The sequence below is a fragment of the Chiloscyllium plagiosum genome, unplaced genomic scaffold, assembly GCF_037043375.1.
Source record: "Chiloscyllium plagiosum isolate Xiang-an unplaced genomic scaffold, Cpla_swu_hap1 HiC_scaffold_12, whole genome shotgun sequence".
Taxonomy (NCBI): domain Eukaryota; kingdom Metazoa; phylum Chordata; class Chondrichthyes; order Orectolobiformes; family Hemiscylliidae; genus Chiloscyllium; species Chiloscyllium plagiosum.
Window position 1 is genome coordinate 49,517,895 of NW_028270150.1, and position 19,220 is coordinate 49,537,114.

General features: G+C 42.0%; 1 protein-coding gene and 1 pseudogene across 5 annotated transcripts in view; one reads left to right on the plus strand and one right to left on the minus strand.

The window, feature by feature from the left end:
- The window catches only part of LOC148148536 (uncharacterized), a 219,428-nt pseudogene that overhangs the window by 71,039 nt on the left and 129,169 nt on the right, over positions 1 to 19,220 (plus strand).
- The window catches only part of LOC122555504 (immunoglobulin superfamily member 2-like), a 46,415-nt gene that overhangs the window by 16,716 nt on the left and 10,479 nt on the right, over positions 1 to 19,220 (minus strand). For 2 of the 5 annotated variants that reach the window (XR_015758858.1, XM_087992797.1), the window contains one exon: positions 16,739 to 17,116. Coding sequence is in view for 2 of the 5 variants with exons in the window: in XM_087992797.1 (XP_087848923.1) it covers positions 16,739 to 17,116 (378 nt within the window). In the remaining 3 variants the exon portion in view is untranslated. Of the gene's footprint in view, positions 1 to 16,339; positions 16,447 to 16,738; positions 17,117 to 17,313; positions 17,967 to 19,220 lie in introns of those variants that run through there. The other 3 variants (XM_087992798.1, XR_015758859.1, XR_015758860.1) reach the window with 3 other exon arrangements.

Below are 19,220 nucleotides of genomic sequence, written 5' to 3' on the forward strand. Positions count from 1 at the left end.
TTTTTATTTTCAGAGGCGCCTGAGGCCAAAGCTATAGGTTTACTGAGCTTATATCTAAATCTGACATTGCAAATTGCCCAAGATACAGTAACCAGTTGCTCACAATGTACACTGCCAACAGTATTTTCTGAAAGCACACACATCCAGAACATACAGCAAATTACTTGGACAGACTCTGTGAGGCCACGATCTGCTCTCTGCCAGACAAGGCTTCCATATTGTATGTCCACACTCGCACACTCCCCAGTGTGGGACACCAGGGAAGCTGCACCAACAATGGCTTTAAGTGTTGTGTGCACTACTTTCTCATTTCATGGCTTCTCTAGCATTGGCATCAAGGCTCAATATTTCACACATAATACTTATCTTTATATAAAAACGAAGAACTGCGGATGCTGGAAATCTGAAATGAAAATGGAAAGTGCTGAAATAACTCAGCAGGTCTGGTAGCATCTGTAGAGAGAAAAACAGTCGCTCCGTCATCTCAAGGAGTAACACTGAACTCCAAACAGCAGCGTTGTTTTTCTCTCCACATATGCTGTCAGACCTGTTGAGTTTTTCCAGCACTTCCTGCTTTTGATACTTATCTAATAGCTATTATAGCATGACTTAGTTGAGCTACAGTATACCAAGAGAGTTACCTGTAAAGGTTAGCCAGTTATAATGACGCTATAGTTATTAGGCTACCTTTATAATTTTCTATTTCAATATTAGTTTGATTTATTGTTAGATCTTTACATTTATGGTTCTTCATAGCGCTTTGACCCTGTCATTTATTGCACATTATCTCGAGTCTTCATTGTTATGAAGAATTCATTCACGTATGTCACTGAACTACAAGAGATTCAAACAAACTAGCAGCAAACATTTGTGAACAATCAAATTCTGTTAGAGCTCAAAATGCAAAACAAACCTTTAAACTCAATATACTTTCATTTTGATTTTAGAAATGTCAGTTGTGCAGAAGAGTCCATATGAAAATTTCATTGTTCAAAGTCTGTAGGTTGAAATCTGTTGATTTGTGACCTGATGTATGGAAGAACTTTAGCAACTTATTGTTTGATTTCTGCAGCATAACCACTGAAAACATCTCACCATAGTGCAAGAAATGAGAAACGACCTGGATTCTTTTCCAACTCCCCGAACAGTATAAAGATACAGATTGTAGCATTCAAACACAGGTGAGAAGGAACGGGAGTACAGGCATGGAGCATTGATTAATTGTGTGTGCAAATTTAACTTGGAGCTAAATACATTTGATTTTGAGAAAGGATAGAGCAAAACTTATTTGTATTGTTGGTTTTACTCCTCGTCTTTTGGTGAGGATTTTATGGAGGTGCATATTCTGAAGCAATATTCTTGTCTTTTTAACATTGTACCAAACACAGCCAGGCACACTCCAGATAGTTTTGCCGTGCAGAAAGGCTTGACAAGTGTAGGCTATCTATGAACCAAGAAGTGACTTTATTTGCAAAGCAATCCAGGATTGTAATTTATTTGGCACATAAGCTTACACATGACATCCACTCTCTATGATGGTCTCATGGTTTGCATTTAATGAAGTTACTGGAATCAAAATGTTAATTCTGCTTTTTTCCCATGGGTGCTGCAAGACATGCTCCCTTTCTCCAGCAATTTCTGTTTTTGTTGTAGGAGATGGTGATAATGGCACAGTTGAAAATGTGATTGTTGAGCAACTGAGCAGAATAATGATTGATAAAGAAGAGCTGCTAAAAAGGCTAAAAGCACTTTAAATAGCGAAGTTGCCCAGCTGGGATAGCTTTCTGGATTGCTGAATGAGGTAAGGGTGCAATCATGGGACCATTAACAGAAATTTCCTGAACACAAAATTAATCCTGGGGGACTGAAAGATTGTAAATGTAGCACCACTGTTTAAGAAAGAGGCAAAGGATAACCCAGGAAACTATAGACTGTCAGCTTGAAATCAATAGTGGGACAATTGATATAGGCCATAATATGGGACAAAGTAAGTATGCCCCTAGAGAAAAATAAGTTAATACTAGACAATCAATGTGGCTTTGTCCAGGGCAGGTCATGACTGCCAAACTTTATTGAGTTCTTTGACGAGGTGACCCAGGCAATAGATAAGGGTGTTGTACATTTGTAGATGTTGTATATTTACTGTTTCATACAACATTTGATATTGTACCACATGGAAGATTGGTTAGCAAATTAGAAATGTTTGGGATTGATTGTCCTTGGCAGCATGGATTGAAAGGTAGCTAAAAGATAGGAAACGGAGGGTAGGTATAGAGGGGCATTTCTCGGCCTGGAGATGAGTTGAAAGTGGTGTTCCCCATGAATCAATGTTGGAACTCTGCTTTTTCTGATTTATATAAACAGTTTTTGGATGGGTGGTGAGGTAAAATCTCTAAATTTGCAGATTACACTAAATTAGGGAGAATATGATTTGTGAGGATGATGTTGAACAACTTCAAAGGGACACTGCCAAGGTGATCAAGTGGGCAGAAATCTAGTCGATGAATTTCAATGCAGAGAAATGTGAGGTATTGCATTTCAGGAGAAGAAACATGGAGAGACAATACAGGTTCACTTGTACAATTTTGAGGGGAGCAGGAGCAGAGGGACTTCAGGTTCAAGTGCACAATTCTCTGGATAGGCAGTCTGAAGGAAGGGTCCTGACCGGAAATGTCTACTTTCCTCCTCTTCCGATGCTATCTTGTCTGCTGTGCTCTTCTAGCTCCACATTTTATCAACTCTGACTTTCAGAATCTGCAGTCTTTACTATATCCAGGCATGCTGAAACAGTTGTTTTTTAAAATTCACTGGTGGGGCATTGACATTGCTGGCTGGCCAGTATTTTATTGCCTGTCCCTAGCTGCCATTGTAAAGGTGGTGGGAAGCTGCCTTCTTGAACCACTGCAGTCCAAATGCTGTGGGTTGATTCACAATGTCCTTAGGGAGGGAATTCCAGGATATTGACCCAGTGACAATGAATGAACAAGAATATATTTCCAAGTCAGGATGACGAGTGGCTTGGAGAGGAGCTTGCAGTTACTGATGTTCCCATGTATCTGCTGCCCTTGTCCTTCTAGATGGAAGTAGTTTTGGTTTTGGAAGGTGCTGTCTAAGTACCCCTTGAATTTCTGCACTGCACCTTATAGATAATATACACTGCTGCTACTGTGTATCATTGCTGGAGGATATAGGAGGTTGTGGATGTAGTGCCAATCAAGCAGGCTATTTTGTCTTGATGGTAACAAGCTCTGTGAATGTTGATGGAACTGACCCGTTCAGGCAAGTGGGGAGTATTCCATCAAACCCCTGACTTGTGCCTTGTAGATTGTGGACAGATTTTGGGGAGTCAGGAGGTGATTTACTTGCTCCTGTATTCCTAACCTCTGATCTGCTCTTGTAGCCACTCTGTGAATGTGATGAGTCCACTTGAGTTTCTGATCAATGATAACCCCCAGGATGTTTACAGTGGGGTGTCAGTGATGGTAACACCAATGAAGGTCAAGGGGCGGTGGTTAGATTGTCTCTTACTGGAGATAGTCCTTGTCTGGAATTTGTGTGGCACAAATGTTACTTCCCACTTGTCAGCTCAAGCCTGGAATATTGTCCAGATTTTGTTGTATTCGAACATAGATTGCTTCAGTATCTGAGGAGTTGTGAATAGTACCGAACTTTTGTGTAATCATCAGTGAACATCCTCACTTATGACCTTATGTTGGAGGAAGGGTAATTGATGAAGTAGCTGAAGATGTTTGGGCCTAGGATACTACCCTCAGGTACTCCTGTAGAGATGTTCTGGAGTTGATTTGACTGCTCTCCAACAACCATAGCCACCTTCTTATGTGCCAGGTATGACTCTAATCATTGGAGAGTTTGCCCCATGATAGTCATTGTTTGCAGTTTCACCAGGGCTCTTTCATACCACACTTGGTCGAATATAACCTTGATGTCAAGGGCTGTCACTCTACCTCACCTCTGGAATTCAAGTCTTTTGTCCATATTTGAACCAAGACTGTGATGTTGTGGGATCCTTGGGTTTATACATGGAGGTATGGAGTATAAAAACAAGGAAGTAATGTGACACCTCAAAAAGTCATTGGTCAGACCTAATTTGGAGTATTGCATTCAGTTCTGGACACCTTATTTAAGGAAGGAGGTTAAAGCCCTGGAGGGAGTGTAAAGGGCATTTACTTGAATGATATCAGGAATGAGGGATTTTAGATACAATGAAAGATTAGAGAAATTAGCCTAATTCTTATGGAGATTAGCCTTGAGAATGGGACAAGCTTGATCCCTCATTCAGGAGCCAGTGCATAAATGATGGACTGAATTGCATGTTTCTGTAATGAAAAATTCTGTGATGCCATACATTCTATAACAGATGCCTATAGGATGCCTATAAGATTCCATCCGTAGTCTGTTACTATACTGAAATCAGTTCAAACTAATGGTAGTCTGTCTTTATCTGTTCTTGGTCTTACTGAGCTCAGTGTACTGAGCGTAATGTATCCAGGTTTGCTGATTATACAAAGTTAGGTGGGACAGTAAATGGTGAATTGCAAAATAAGGGTAGCATTACAGTACAGAAGGACGCAGTTTGGCGCATTTTGCCCACACTGGCTCTTCAAACAAGCATTATTACCTGGTGCTAATCTCCCCATACTCTTACAAATTCTTACAATTCAAATAATCATTCAATTCTCTCTTGTAAGTCTCAATTGAATCTACCTCTACCAGACTTCCACGTAATACATTCCAGATCGTGATCACACTTTGTGTGAAGAAGTCTTTTACTCACCTCACATTTCTTCTTTTACAATTCACTCTAAATCTGTGTCCTCTGCTACTTGGTTCTTTTATGACTCAGAACAGTTTCTCCTTATTTACTCTATCCAAACCCTATATAATTTTGAAGACATCTATCAGATCTGCTCTGATCTTCCTTCTCTCCAATGTCCCAACTTCTTCAATTTATCCTTGTAACTGAAAATTCTCATCCCTGGAATCATTCATCTAAATTCCATTTGCAGGAATCCAATGTGTTCATGTGCTTATTCTAATGTGGTACCTAAAACTATGTTCCAGTTGACGTCTAACGAGTGTCTTGTATAAGTCTAACATCATCTCCTTGCTTTTGTAGTCCATGCTCCTACTAACAAAATCAAGAATACATTATACTTTAATTGCTCTCTCAAGCTGACCTGCCATATTTAGTGATCTATGCTTATATACACCAAGGTTCCTCTGCTCCTTACCTACCTTACAACTGTACACCTTAGTTTATGTTGCCTTTCAGTGTTCTTCCTACCAAATTCCAGCACCTCAGACTTCTGGGCATTGAACGCCATGTGCCAACCATCCACCCACTTCACCAACATGTCAGTGTCCTTTTGGATTTCTACACTGTTCTTCTCACAGATTACATTTTTTCCAAGTTTCATGTCATCTGCAAATATTGATATTCTCCCCTGCACACTAAGATCTGGATCATTAAGTTTTATCAGGAAAAGCAAAGGTGCAAATACCAATCCCTGGGGAACTGCACTACAAATTGAGAATACAAAAGGCTTAGGAGGGAGATAGTGAGTGGGAAGATGGAACATAATGGGGCAAAGTATGAAGCTTTGCATTTTGGAAAATAATAAAAGGCAGACTAATTTTTGAATGGTGAGAGGTCGGAAATTATTGCATTCAGGAGCATCTTGCGTGTCCTTCTTCCCAAATTGTAGAAGCTTAACATAAAGATAAAACAAACATTTTGAAGGCAAATGCTGTGTTGGTTTTTGTTACAAAGCAATTGGAGTATCAAAGTAAAAGAGATCTTTCTGCGTTAGTGGGGATTGAGAGCACTGTGTGCAGTTTTGCTCTCCTATCTAAGGAGTATATTCTTGTGTTGGAAATAGTTTGGACAACGTTCACTAGACCAGTTGGTGGGTTGAGGAGATTGTTCAATGAGGCAAGATTAATAGACTAATCCTCTATACCTTTAGTGCAGAAGAATATGCAGTGAATGAATTGAAGTATATCGACTTGACAAAGTAAGTGATCGCTAACTGTTTTCCCGACTCAGGAATATGAAACACAGGTTGAGAGTATGAAGTTAATAATACATTTACTCCAAGCTAATGTGAAAGGAGCTTGGTCATATGATGTAATAGCAGTTGCAACTCAGACATGTGTCAGCCATGATCTTATAGAATAACAGAGCAATATTAGTGAGTCCACTTCTGTTCCTATTTCTTCTGGTAGTGTCTGTCAGACTGCAGCAGCATGCATTGTACACAGTTGTGTTAATTAAGCTAGTTAAAGTTTACTCAGATGAGTGGAGCCCAGCCCTTTCTACATGATAGCCGGCAGTGACCAGAGCCAAAGAACCAGAGGTAAGTGACAGTAAAAGCCTAAAGTGAAACTCATTGGCAGTAAAGTGTTACAGGTAAACCACAAGACCAGTCCAACGATCTGAAACCACAGGTTGGCGAAATACCTGAAGAAACACCCAATGTTGTTAGTGGTTAGAAACTGCTAGATTTCACTGACCACCAAGGGACCAAGAGCTTAAGCTGAAACTGAAAACAAACACAACAGAAAGGCAACGATGGAAAACATGACAGACAACACAAAATGGGAAAACCAGCCACAATGAGTAAGACATTACAGAAAATTAAAAGTATTTATGGTGATGGGTGGGAAATGAGCACGCAGAAACTCAACAATAGCATATGTGTGAAAACAAGGTATCGCCTACATCATCAAGAAACTCTACCAGTGGGCAATCATAGAGTCATCCATCGTGGAAACAGGCTCTTTGGTCCAACCATTCCATGTTGAACATAATCCCAAACTGGACTAGTCCCACCTACCTGTGCTTGGCCCATATCCCTCTCAATATTTCCTATTCATTTACTTGGCTAAATGTCTTTTAAACATTGTAACTGTTCCCACATCTACCACTTCCTCTGGAAGTTCATTCCACACATGAATCACTCTCTGTGTAAAGATATTGTCCCTCGTGCCTTTATAAAATCTTTCTCCTCTCCCCTTAAAAATATGTCCCCTGGTCTTGAAGTCCCCCACTCTAGGGAAAAGATACCTGTCATTCACCTTATCTATACCTCTCATGATTTTATAACCTCTGTAAGGTCACCCCTCAATTTCCTACATTCCAGTGAAAAAAGTCGAACCAATCAGTCTCATAAAGGGTTGTGAGTGTGAAAAGAGTGACCAGTCACAACTGTAGCTGCAACAGAGAGAACACAAACCACAACAGCTTGCATCATCATTGGTATGGGGGCACAGAAGAATGGCAGGATAAACTCTTTCAGGGGCATGTGGCAGACCCACTGCAAGATTTTGACTTCCAAGATTGCACAAGCTTACAGGATGCATTCTGCAATGCGATTATCAAGAAAATTTATAAACTGGATACGGGATGGATGCAAGTTTTATTTTGAAGGCTAGGTTACGGTTACGAGAAAATGTTATTAAACTGTCCTTGATTCAAATTGACATGAACATATACATAAACAGGCCATTCAGTCCCTCAAACCTGTTCTGCCGTTCACTAAGATCATGCAGATCTGACTGCAACTTCAAATCTGCATTCTTGCCTTCTCCTAATGATAAACACGACAATATCCATTTCAGTCTTAAAAATATTCAAGGATTCTGTTTCCACTTCCTGTTTCAGGAGGAGAGTTCCAAAGGCTCATAATTAAAAAGGTTCACATCACCTCTGACTTTACTGGGCAATCTCTGATTTTTAAACCGTGACCCCTAATTCCTGATATTTCATCAGACCATAAAGTATGGGAACAGAAGTAGGCCATTTGGCCAATGAGTCAGCATTCAATGAGATCATGGCTGATCTGATAATCAACAACTCCACTTTCTTGCTTTTTTCCCTATAACCCATGATTCTGTTAATGATTAAAAATCTGTTATCTCAGCTTTGAATGATTCCGAATGACCCAGTATCTACAGCTCCCTCTAGTGGAGAATTTGACAGATTCAATAACCTCGAAGAGAAACTGCCCCCAAGGCCAATATACTATTCTTTAGATAAGGTGACCAAAACTATTCACAGTATTCTGACTGGTACTTCATATGGTTTATTAACACAGTCAGAGAACATAGAAAATTACAGCGCAGTACAGGCCCTTCGGCTACCTCGATGTTGCGCCGACCTGTCATACCAATCTGAAGCCCATTTAACCTGCACTATTCCATGTACGTCCATATGCTTGTCTAATGACAACTTAAATGTACTTAAAGTTGGAGAATCTACTACCATTGCAGGCAAAGCATTCCATATTCTTACTACTCTCTGAGTAAAGAAACTACCTCTGACATTAGTCCTATATCTATCACCCCTCAATTTAAAGCTATGCCCCCTCGTGCTCGCCGTCACCATACTTGGAAAAAGGCTCTCCCTTTCCACCCTATCTAACCCTCTGATTATCTTATATGTCTCTATTAAGTCACCTCTCAACCTTCTCTCTAACAAAAACAGCCTCAAGTCCCTCAGCCTTTCCTTGTAAGACATTCCCTCCATACCAGGCAACATCCTAGTAAATCTCCTCTGCACCCTTTCCAAAGTTTCCACATCCTTCTTATAATGCGGTGACCAGAACTGTACACGATACTCCAAGTGCGGCTGCACTAGAGTTTTGTGCAGCTGTAGCATAACCTCATGGTTCCAGAACAAAATCCCTCTATTAATAAAAGCTAAAACACTGTATGCCTTCTTAACAACCCTGTCAACCTGGGTGGCAACTTTCAAGGATCTGTGTACCTGGACACCGAGATCTCTCTGCTCATCTACACTACCAAGAATCTTACCATTAGCCCAGTACTTTGCATTCCGGTTACTCCGACCAAAGTGAATCACCTCACACTTGTCCGCATTAAACTCCATTTGCCACCTCTCAGCCCAGCTCTGCAGCTTATCTATGTCTCTCTGTAACCTACAACATCCTTCACTATCCGCAACTCCACCAACCATAGTGTCATCTACAAATTTACTAACCCACCCTTCCAAGCCCTCATCCAGGTCGTTTATGAAAATGATGAACAGCAGTGGACCCAACACCGACCCTTGCGGTACACCACTAGTAACTGGACTCCAGGTTGAACAATTCCCATCAACTATCACCCTCTGTCTTCTTTCAGCAAGCCAATTACTGATCCAAACTGCTATATCTCCCACAATCCCATTCCTCCGCATTTTGTACAGTAGCCTACTGTGGGGGACCTTATCGAACGCTTTGCTGAAATCCATATACACCACGTCAACCGGTTTACTCTCATCTATCTGTTTGGTCACCTTCTCAAAGAACTCAATAAGGTTTGTGAGGCACGACCTACCCTTCACAAAACCATGCTGACTATCCCTAATCAAATTATTCTTTTCTAGATGATTATAAATCCTATCTCTTATAACCTTTTCCAACACTTTACCAACAACTGAAGTAAGGCTCACTGGTCTATAATTACCAGGATTGTCTCCCCTTCTTGAACAGGGGAACCACATTTGCTATCCTCCAGTCTTCTGGCACTATTCCTGTAGACAATGATGATTTAAAGATCAATGCCAAAGGCTTGGCATCTTCCTCCCTGGCTTCCCAGAGGATCCTAGGATAAATCCCATCCGGCCCAGGGGACTTACCTATTTTCACACTCTGCAGGATTTCTAATACATCCTCCTTGTGAACCTCAATCACACCTAGTCTAGTAGCCTGTATCTCAGTATTCTCCTCAACAACATTGTCATTTTCTAGAGTGAATACTGTTGAGAAATATTCATTTAGTGCTTCCCCTATCTCCTCTGACTCCACACACAACTTACCACTAATATCCTTGATTGGCCCTAATCTTACTCTTGTCATTCTTTTATTCCTTAAATACCTATAGAAAGCCTTAGGGTTTACCCTGATCCTATCCGCCAACAACTTCTCATGTCTCCTCCTGGCTCTTCTCAGCTCTCTCTTTAAGTCTTTCCTGGCTACGTAGTAACCCTCAAGCGCCCTAACTGAGCCTTCACATCCCATCCTAACATAAACCTTCTTCTTCCTCTTGACCAGAGATTCCACTTCCTTCATATAGCACGGCTCCCGCGCTCTACAGCTTCCTCCCTGCCTGACAGGTACATACTTATCTAGGACACACAGTAGCTTTTCCTTGAATAAACTCCACATTTCTAATGTGCCTATCCCCTGCAGTTTCCTTCTCCATCCTATGCTTCCTAAATCTTGCCTAATCGCATCATAATTGCCATTCCCCCAGCTGTAACTCTTACCCAGTGGTATTTACCTATCCCTTTCTTTCACTAAAGTAAACATAACAGAATTGTGATCGCTATCACTAAAGTGCTCACCTACTTCCAAGTCTAACACCTGGCCGGGCTCATTACCCAGTACAAATCTAATGTGGCTTCGCCCCTTGTAGGCCTGTCTACATACTGTGTCAGGAAGCCCTCCTGCACACACTGGACAAAAACTGACCCATCTATAGTACTCGTACTATAGTGTTCCCAATCAATATTTGGAAAGTTGAAGTCCCCCATGACAACCACCCTGTCTCTCTCACTCCTATCGAGAATCATCTTTGCCATCCTTTCCTCTATATCTCTAGAACTATTCGGAGGCCTATAGAAAACTCCCAACAGGGTGACCTCTCCTTTCCTGTTTCTAACTTCTGCCCATACTACCTCAGTTGACGAGTCCCCAAACATCCTTTCTGCAACTGTAATACTGTCCTTGATCAACAATGCCACATGTCCCCCTCTTTTACCATCTTCTCTGTTCTTACTGAAACATCTAAATCCTGGAACCTGCAACAACCATTCCTGTCCCTGTTCTATCCATGTCTCCGAAATGGCCACAACATCGAAGTCCCAGGTACCAACCCATGCTGCAAGTTCACCCACCTTATTCCGGATGCTCCTGGCGTTGAAGTAGACACACTTCAAACCAACTTCTTGCTTGCCAGTGCCATCTTGTTTCCCTGAAACTTGATTTTGGACCTCCCTATTCTCAAGCTTTTCTATATTCGAACTACAATTTTGTTCCCATCCCCCTGCTGGATTAGTTTAAACCCACCCCAGTAGCCTTAGCGAATCTCCCCCCCAGGATATTGGTACCCCTCTGGTTCAGATGAAGACCACCCTGCTTGTAGAGGTCCCACCTACTCCAGAAAGAGCCCCAATTATCCAAGAATCCAAAAGCCTCCCTCCTGCACCATCCCTGTAGCCACGTGTTCAACTCCTCACTTTCCCTATTCTTTGCCTCACTAGCACGTGGCACGGGCAACAAACCAGAGACAACAACTCTGTTCGTCCTAGCTCTAAGCTTCCATCTTAGCTCCCTGAATTTCTGCCTTAAATCCCCATCTCTCTTCCTACCTATGTCATTGGTGACAATGTGGACCAAGACTTGGGGCTGCTCCCCCTCCTCCTCAAGGATCCCCAAAACATGATCAGAGACATCACGAACCCTGGCACCTGGGAGGCAACACACCGACCGTGAATCTCTCTCGTCCCCACAGAACCTCCTATCTGTCCCCCTAACTATGGAGTCCCCAATGATTTCTGCTCTGCTCCTCTTCCCCTTTCCCTTCTGAGCAGCAGGGACAGACTCTGTGCCAGAGCCCTGTACCCCACTGCTTTCCCCTGGTAAGTCGTCCTCCCCAACAGTATCCAAAACGGTATACTTATTGTTGAGGGGAATGGCCACAGGGGATCCATGTACTGCCTGCCAGTTCCCTTTCCGTCCCCTGACTGTAACCCATTTGCCTTTTTCTTGGACCTGAGGAGTGACTATCTCCCTGTAACTCCTCTCAATAACCCCCTCTGCCTCCCAAATGATCCCTAGTCTCCCTAATTTTTTACCCCATTCCTATTGTAATAAAGGCCATCAATCCGTTTGCCATCCCTATAAGTTACTGAACATGTATGCTGGCTTTTTTATGATTTATGAAATAAGATTCCAAGTGCTGCATCCATCGTCCTACAGAAATATAATGCTGACCTTTCATTTTTATCAAAAAGAGCTAAAATTAGCAAGAAGAAAATATACCAAAGTAAGCCATGACAGGACATCCTGGACCTTGCTTTGATCTTTCGGGACTCACTGAGACTTGGGTTGTCCATTTAATCAAGATTGAGAACACGAACTTTGGGTGCCGCTATTTTGCAAAACCCAGTGGCCTTCTTTGAGAACAATCTCCCTTGCATAAATAAAATAAAGGTTCAGGTGCAGGAACTGCAACCACAGGTAGATGCAGTCATTTCTCCCTGTGTAGAATGCTAGACCAAAACAGGGAAGTGGAACAGAACCTTATAGCAATTTAAGGAACAAGGGAAACAAGTGGAACTGCAAAGAGTTCTAAGACAACTAAAGTGGCCACAACTTCTGGAATGTCTCAAATTGCAAAGTTGGAAGGAGATCTTCAATTATGGAAGTCAAAATCTAACAATTTGGGGCAAGTTGTGTGTCACACTGATATCACTAAACTAATAATCTGGAATCCCACGTTAATGTACTGAGGACATGAGATCAAATCACACCATAGCAGATGGTGAAATTTGAATTCAATAAAATCTGCAACTGAAAGCTAGCCTGATGGTGACCATGTGATCACTGTTATAAAAACCAATCTAATACACTACCATCCTTTAGGAAAGGGAATACATGGGATGGCCCACATTTGATTCCAGGTCTACAGCAATGGTGTTGGCTCTTACCCAACCATTGGGCAATTAGACAATAAATTTAGGCTTTGTCAGTGACATGAATATTCTACGAGCAAAATATTTAGAAAAACTCCACAGTTAAGCATTGGAGGTTCAGGTAGGGTAGAGGATGCCCCACCTGCAGCAGCAGAAGCTAACACCCCACAATCAACATTTAAGAAGTATTTAGACCATAAGACCATCAGACATAGGAGTGGAAGTAAGACCAATCGGCCCATCAAGTCCACTCTGCCATTTAATCCTAACTGATGGGCATTTCAACGCCACTTACCTGCACTCTTCCCGTAGCCCATAATACCTTGCAAGCTTAAGAATTTATCAATCTCTACCTTGAAGACATTTACTGTCCCAGCCTCTACTGTACTCTGTGGCCACAGGCTCACCACTCTCTGGCTGAAGAAATGTTTCCTCATTTCTGTTCTAAATTGACCCCCTCTAATTCTAAGGCTATGCCCAGAGGTCCTAGTATCCCCGCCTGACGGATATAAGTTCCCAGCATCCACCCTTTCCAAGCCATGCATTATCTTGTAAGTTTCTATTAGATCTCCCCTCAACCTTCTAAACTCTAATGAATCCAATCTCAGGATCCTCAGCTGTTCATCATATATTAGGCCTGCCATTCCAGGGATCATCCATGTGAATCTCTGCTTAACAAGCTCCAGTGCCAATATATCCTTCCTGAGGTGTGAGGCCCAAAACTGGACACAGTATTCTAAATGGGGTTTAACGAGAGCTTCATAAAGTCTCAGTAGCACATTGCTGCTTTTACTTTCCAACTGACATGAGATAAATGACAACATTATATTTGCTTTCTTAACCACAGACTCAAGCTGCAAGTCAACCTTGAGAGAATTCTGTTCTAGCACTCCCAGATCCCTTTGTACTTTGGCTTTATGAATTTTCTCACCGTTTAGAAAATAGTCCATGCCTGTATTCTTTTTTTACCAACGTGCAAGACCTCGCATTTGCTCACATTGAATTTCATCAGCCATTTTCTGGACCACTCTCCTGAACTGTCGAAATTTTTCTGCAACCTCCCCACCTCCTCAGTACTACCTGCCCGTCCGCCTAACTTTGTATCATCGGCGAACTTCACCAGAATGCCCCCAGTCTCTTCATCCAGATCATTAATATATAATGTGAACAGCTGCGGCCCCAACACTGAATCCTGCGGGACACCACTTGTCACCAGCTGCCATTCCGAAAAAGAACCTTTTATCCCAACTCTCTGCCTTCTGTCAGACAGCCAATCCTCAATTTAGATGTGTATTAGTGATGCCAAGGCATACAAGGCTATGGACCAAGTGCTGGAAATTTGGATTAGAATAGTTAGGCACTTGTTTGTTGATTGGCACAGTCGCGATGTGCCAAAGGCCTGTTTCCTATTGCCTAGACCTCTCTGACTCTATAATGCATCTTTACAATCATGTAAAAAGCACATCAACAGGGACTGGACATATTAGGGGAAAAGCTTCAAACCTCAAAAAAGGTACATTAAGATGAAGTTCAACATTTACAAGCCATCTTGAGAAAAGCAGGTTTTAAATTCAAAACTAGATCATGCCATCTTGATGCTTCTGAACTTATAGAAATGCAGCTAGCCTTGAAGAACCTCAAAAGGGACCAATAACTGGAGTGGTTTGACCACTTTCAAGAGCCTGCTACACTGAAAGCCCAGTTGTTGGTAGTCAAACAACGCAATCAATCCTTAGATGCTGAGAAACGAAGGGCTACAGTAGATTTCTAAAAGTCCTGTCAAGCAGCAGCTATTGTCCTTACACAACTTTGGGGCGGCACGGTGGCTCAGTGGTTAGCACCGCAGCCTCACAACACCAGGGAAACGGGTTCAATTCCCACCTCGGGCAACAGTCTGTGTGGAGTTTTCACATTCTCCCCGTGTCTGCATGGGTTTGCTCTGAGTGCTCCGGTTTCCTCCCACAGTCACAAAGATGTGCAGGTTAGGTGAATTGGCCATGCTAAATTGCCCGTAGTGTTAGGTGAAGGGGTAAATGTGGGGGAATGGATCTGGATGGGTTGCGCTTCGGAGGGTTGGTGTGGACTTGTTGGGCCGAAGGGTCTGTTTCCACACAGTCAGTAATCTAATCTAATCTAATCACAACTGGTACAAAAACATTCAGAGCTTGAAGATCGCAGCATAGTATTATCATGCTGATATATTCCACAAATCAGGACATTACAGAGAAAGCAGAAAACCTTGAGAAAGAAAACTAAGTTCTTTGTTTGACATTGTAGAAACTGCCTTGGGAAGTGAACCATTGCTAAAGGCGGCGATCAACTCCTTAAAAAGAAGAATTAACTTTTGAAAAAAATTCACATGAGAAAGGCATGGAGCTAGCAGTCTGCACACCTCAGTGCTAAGTGGGCCATTCTTATTGATTCTGATATGGAAGTGTACTGCCTCACACTCAAAAATTCACATTCAATCAGAGGAATGATAGTCTTTAGAATTGTCTACCATGGAGTACTGTGGTGCTTGATCTTTGTGTATATTCAGAGACAAAGTTTGACAGATTTTGGGTAGTAACAGGGAATCAAGGGAGGTGGGGCTGAGGCATGAAGGTGAGGTTGAGGTGGAAGATTAGCCAAGATTGTTGTTTTAATGATCCACAATCGCTGCTTCTTCTTTGACACAAATGAACTTTGGACTTACCATAGGGGCTGTATGTTGCTACACCAGAATTGCGGTTCATTATCGTTTTAAGAATCAGTGTAGATTTGCTTTTCATTAAACATTGTTTATCAAATAAAATGACACACTACAGGCTGAATTTTACTGGGCATCAGTAAAGTCAATTTTGGTAAGGTTCATGGTGGGTTTCTCTCCTTGAGGCCCTTATCTTCCAAATCTTGCCTCACTACCTATGCACCATTCCGATGTGGCAGCCTGCTCATTACTCCCAGTCACTGCAAGCACAAGCTCTTGCTTGCAAGCAGGACCTCTTGGGCTTTCTGGCACCTGCACAAATTTACAACACAGTTCACACCAGGTCAGGTGCTGTCAGCCTCCCCCAGACAGGGGAATGAGGGATCTTCACCTCACTTCAGGTGCCTCTTCCTCACAAGGAGACAGGGTGGTGCCAGTGGTTGTTCAGCCAGAACAGGAACCACATACAACTACACTGTCTTCACCCCCACCCGACATGCAGTGTGTTTGCAGCACAAACTGCTGACACTTGATGTCAGTGTGGGATTGAAGCTATATGGTTTCGGTAGGCAACATGCCAACACCCCCTGTCTGATGCCAGTGGTGACCTAGAGTCTGACTTTCAAGTTGGGAATTTCTAATCTAATTTCTATCAACTGGATGGCAGAATGGGAAACTGCATATAAATGAAATTAACAAATAGAGGAAAATTGGCGTATGATAATGGATACAAATAAGCTTCACGCTGCTCACGAGGGAAACTGTCATCTCGCCATTCAACAATAGGTTGGAAAATGGGGCTTTTGGGTCTTGATGTTGAGAAGCTCCTCAGTGCTAGTCTCACACAATTTAACCAATTTTCCTGGCAATACTTACATCATTCATTGCCTGGGAGGGTTCCACAAATTACGTTCACTTTGCCCTCTCACCTGAGATGTTGTGACCCTCAGGATAAATCACAAGCGGGTGTGGATCTGTCAGTCTCTCTCTCTGTCTGTCTCTTTAAGAGAGCAGTCCGATGGTTCGGTAGTCTGTGGTGACTTTACCATCATGGTGATTCTGTGCTGCTTCCTGTATGACTTTTAGTTCTAAATCAGTACAATAGCAAGGTAATGAATCGATTTTTAACCCACCTTTTGTCATTATGTCTTCATATGTCATATAAGTAATTGATTTTTTTCATTCTATTATTATGTTGATTGGTGTAATAGGCAGTGATTGCAATATATATCAGTGAATTTTAGGTTATCATATGGACTGATGATGTTTGAGGGAATTTGAATGCATGTAAGAAGCACAAAATAGCTATACTGAAGAAATGTACTTGCCTGTCAAATTTGTCCTAGCACTGTAGGACCCCCGGTATACTTTGTCTGTGCTCGGAGTGGCACACTCATATGTCCCTTCATCACTTTTCTGCAGCTTTGTAATGTGTAACAGCACAGAGTCTCCTTTCAGCCTCTCGATGTAGATCTCATTCTTCTGCACTCTTCCTCCAAACACGGCATAAGAGAACGTAGGATCATTCGTGCTGATAATCTGGATTTTCAGTGTAGGCTTATCTGGACGAAAGAGAGACCACTCAAAGTTCTGCTCTGGTGACCCCTGATACCCACTCACATTACATTGGATAGTTATGTGGCGTCCTTCAGCCCGGATGAGTAAATCTCCTTGTACATTCACCTGTCTCCGAGCAATGCATGGATCTGCAAAATATGGACAAACACTTCATTGCACACCAACCTTTTCCTGAATGATACATGCCGAGTAAAGATGAAAAAATAAGTTGCAGAAAACTCAATTCCATTGAGTGAGCGGCATTAGGTTGCTTATGAAACAAACATGGTAACTTGGGGTAATAATTCACTGTTCTTTGATATGGTGCATCCTGGTTTATACTCACAGTATCCATAAATAAGATTCCGCATCATCGCCACACTCTGTGGAATAGGTTGCAAATAATTTTAAGTGAGCCATATAAGAAAGGAATTCAAATCAACTTGAAAATCACATTACATTAGTCCAAATGATTGGTTGAAGACCAGTGGAGGGAAATATGTGCTAAGAGGTCAAGTTTGGTGAGAACTAAAGTGAAAATAATGCAAAGGAGATATAAAAGTCAAAAAGCAATGATATGGTCAGCATCTGTCTTTAACTGGGAAAGCATTATGGCATATCTCACTGTCTCAAAACCAAACTGCCCCGTGAAAGGGTGGAAAGGTAGCACAGTAAGGAAAATACGTCAGGAATCTCAATCTCCCACTTTCTTCAGCCCAGCCAAAACTTCATGCCAATAAATACACAGTGCTACTGTAGTAACTATGTACAGTTTCAAAAATTGTTCACTACATGTTGTTTTATTTTAAAACCAAAAAGGATCAAGGTAAAGAAATCAGTCAGAGTTGATAGCTTGATTGGTGAGTTGTCACCCCAAAAATGTTAGAAGATCAGGAGTTAAAAATCGGAGGATACCGATAAGAAGATCTTTGGCTGTTAATTTTCCCTCATTCTACAACCTGAAACTGGGTGACAGGAAGATCAAAGCTACAGTTACTAATTTGTCCTTATAAGAAGAAACACAGAAATTGTTAAACCTAATTGAACATTATGATCTATTCATTCATACATATCATGTAAAAATAAATGAGTTTGTGAACTATATGGGTCTTATTTTATTTGAATGTTGCTTTAAAAAGACAAGTTTTACTCCTTTTACACTTAATACAAACTCCTTTAACACAAAACGCAGATTGGGTGGATGCTTTACAGAAAACCTCCACTCTGTCCATTAGAATGACCCAACATTCCAGTTGCTTGTTGTTTCAAAAAACCAGCTTGCTCAATGAAAGCTGCAGGAACAGCACCTCATTTTTCAATTAGGCATTTTACAGCCTTCAGGACTCAACATTGAGTTCTGTTAGGAGAAAGTGGGGACTGCAGATGATGGAGAGTCAGAGTCGAAAAGTGTGGTGTTGAAAATAACGGCAGGTCAGGCAAGCATCCAAGGAGCAGGAGAGTCGACATTTTGGGCATAAGCCCTTCATCAGGAATGTGGAGGAGGAAGGGGATGAGAGATAAATGGGAGGGCGGTGGGGCTGGGGCAGCAATAGGTGGATGCAGGTGGGGGGGGGGTAATAGTGATGGGTCGGTGAGGAGGGTGGAGCGGATAGGTGGGAAGGAAGATGGACAGATAGGACAGGTCCAGAGGGTGGTGCCAAGTTGGAGGGTTGAAACAGGTATGAGGTGAGGGAGGGGTTGGAGTGGGGAAATTTGGAAACTGGTGATGTCAATGTTGATACCGTATAGTTGAAGGATCCCAAGGCGGAAGATGAGACGTTCTTCATTCAGCCCTCAGATAGCTTGGATTTGGGAGTGGAGGAGGCCCAGAACTTGCATGGGGAGTGACAGGGGGAGTTGAAGTGGTCGGCCACACTGCGGTGAGGTTATTTGGTGCGTGTCCCAGAGATGTTCCCAGAAACTCTGATGTCAGGCAGACAAAATGCCAACTTGCAGAGCATTTCAGGGAGGACCTCTGGGACACACTGAACAAACAATCACTCTCTGATTGGTCACAAAGCTGATATTTCCTTTGTGTAAATTCTTTCATGTTTGTTTCTCGAAAAAACTGACTTCTTTTGAACTACTTGTTTGGTGTGTGTATTTTATTCCCTGAATTGCAAAATGGTGTAACATGATGTTCAAAATAGAATTATAGGTTAATGATATCTGGAGTGAGCTCATTCGAATCTACTTATTTACACCAATCGAATTACAGTGGAAATGGTTGCCAAAATATTAATAAAGGCAGAT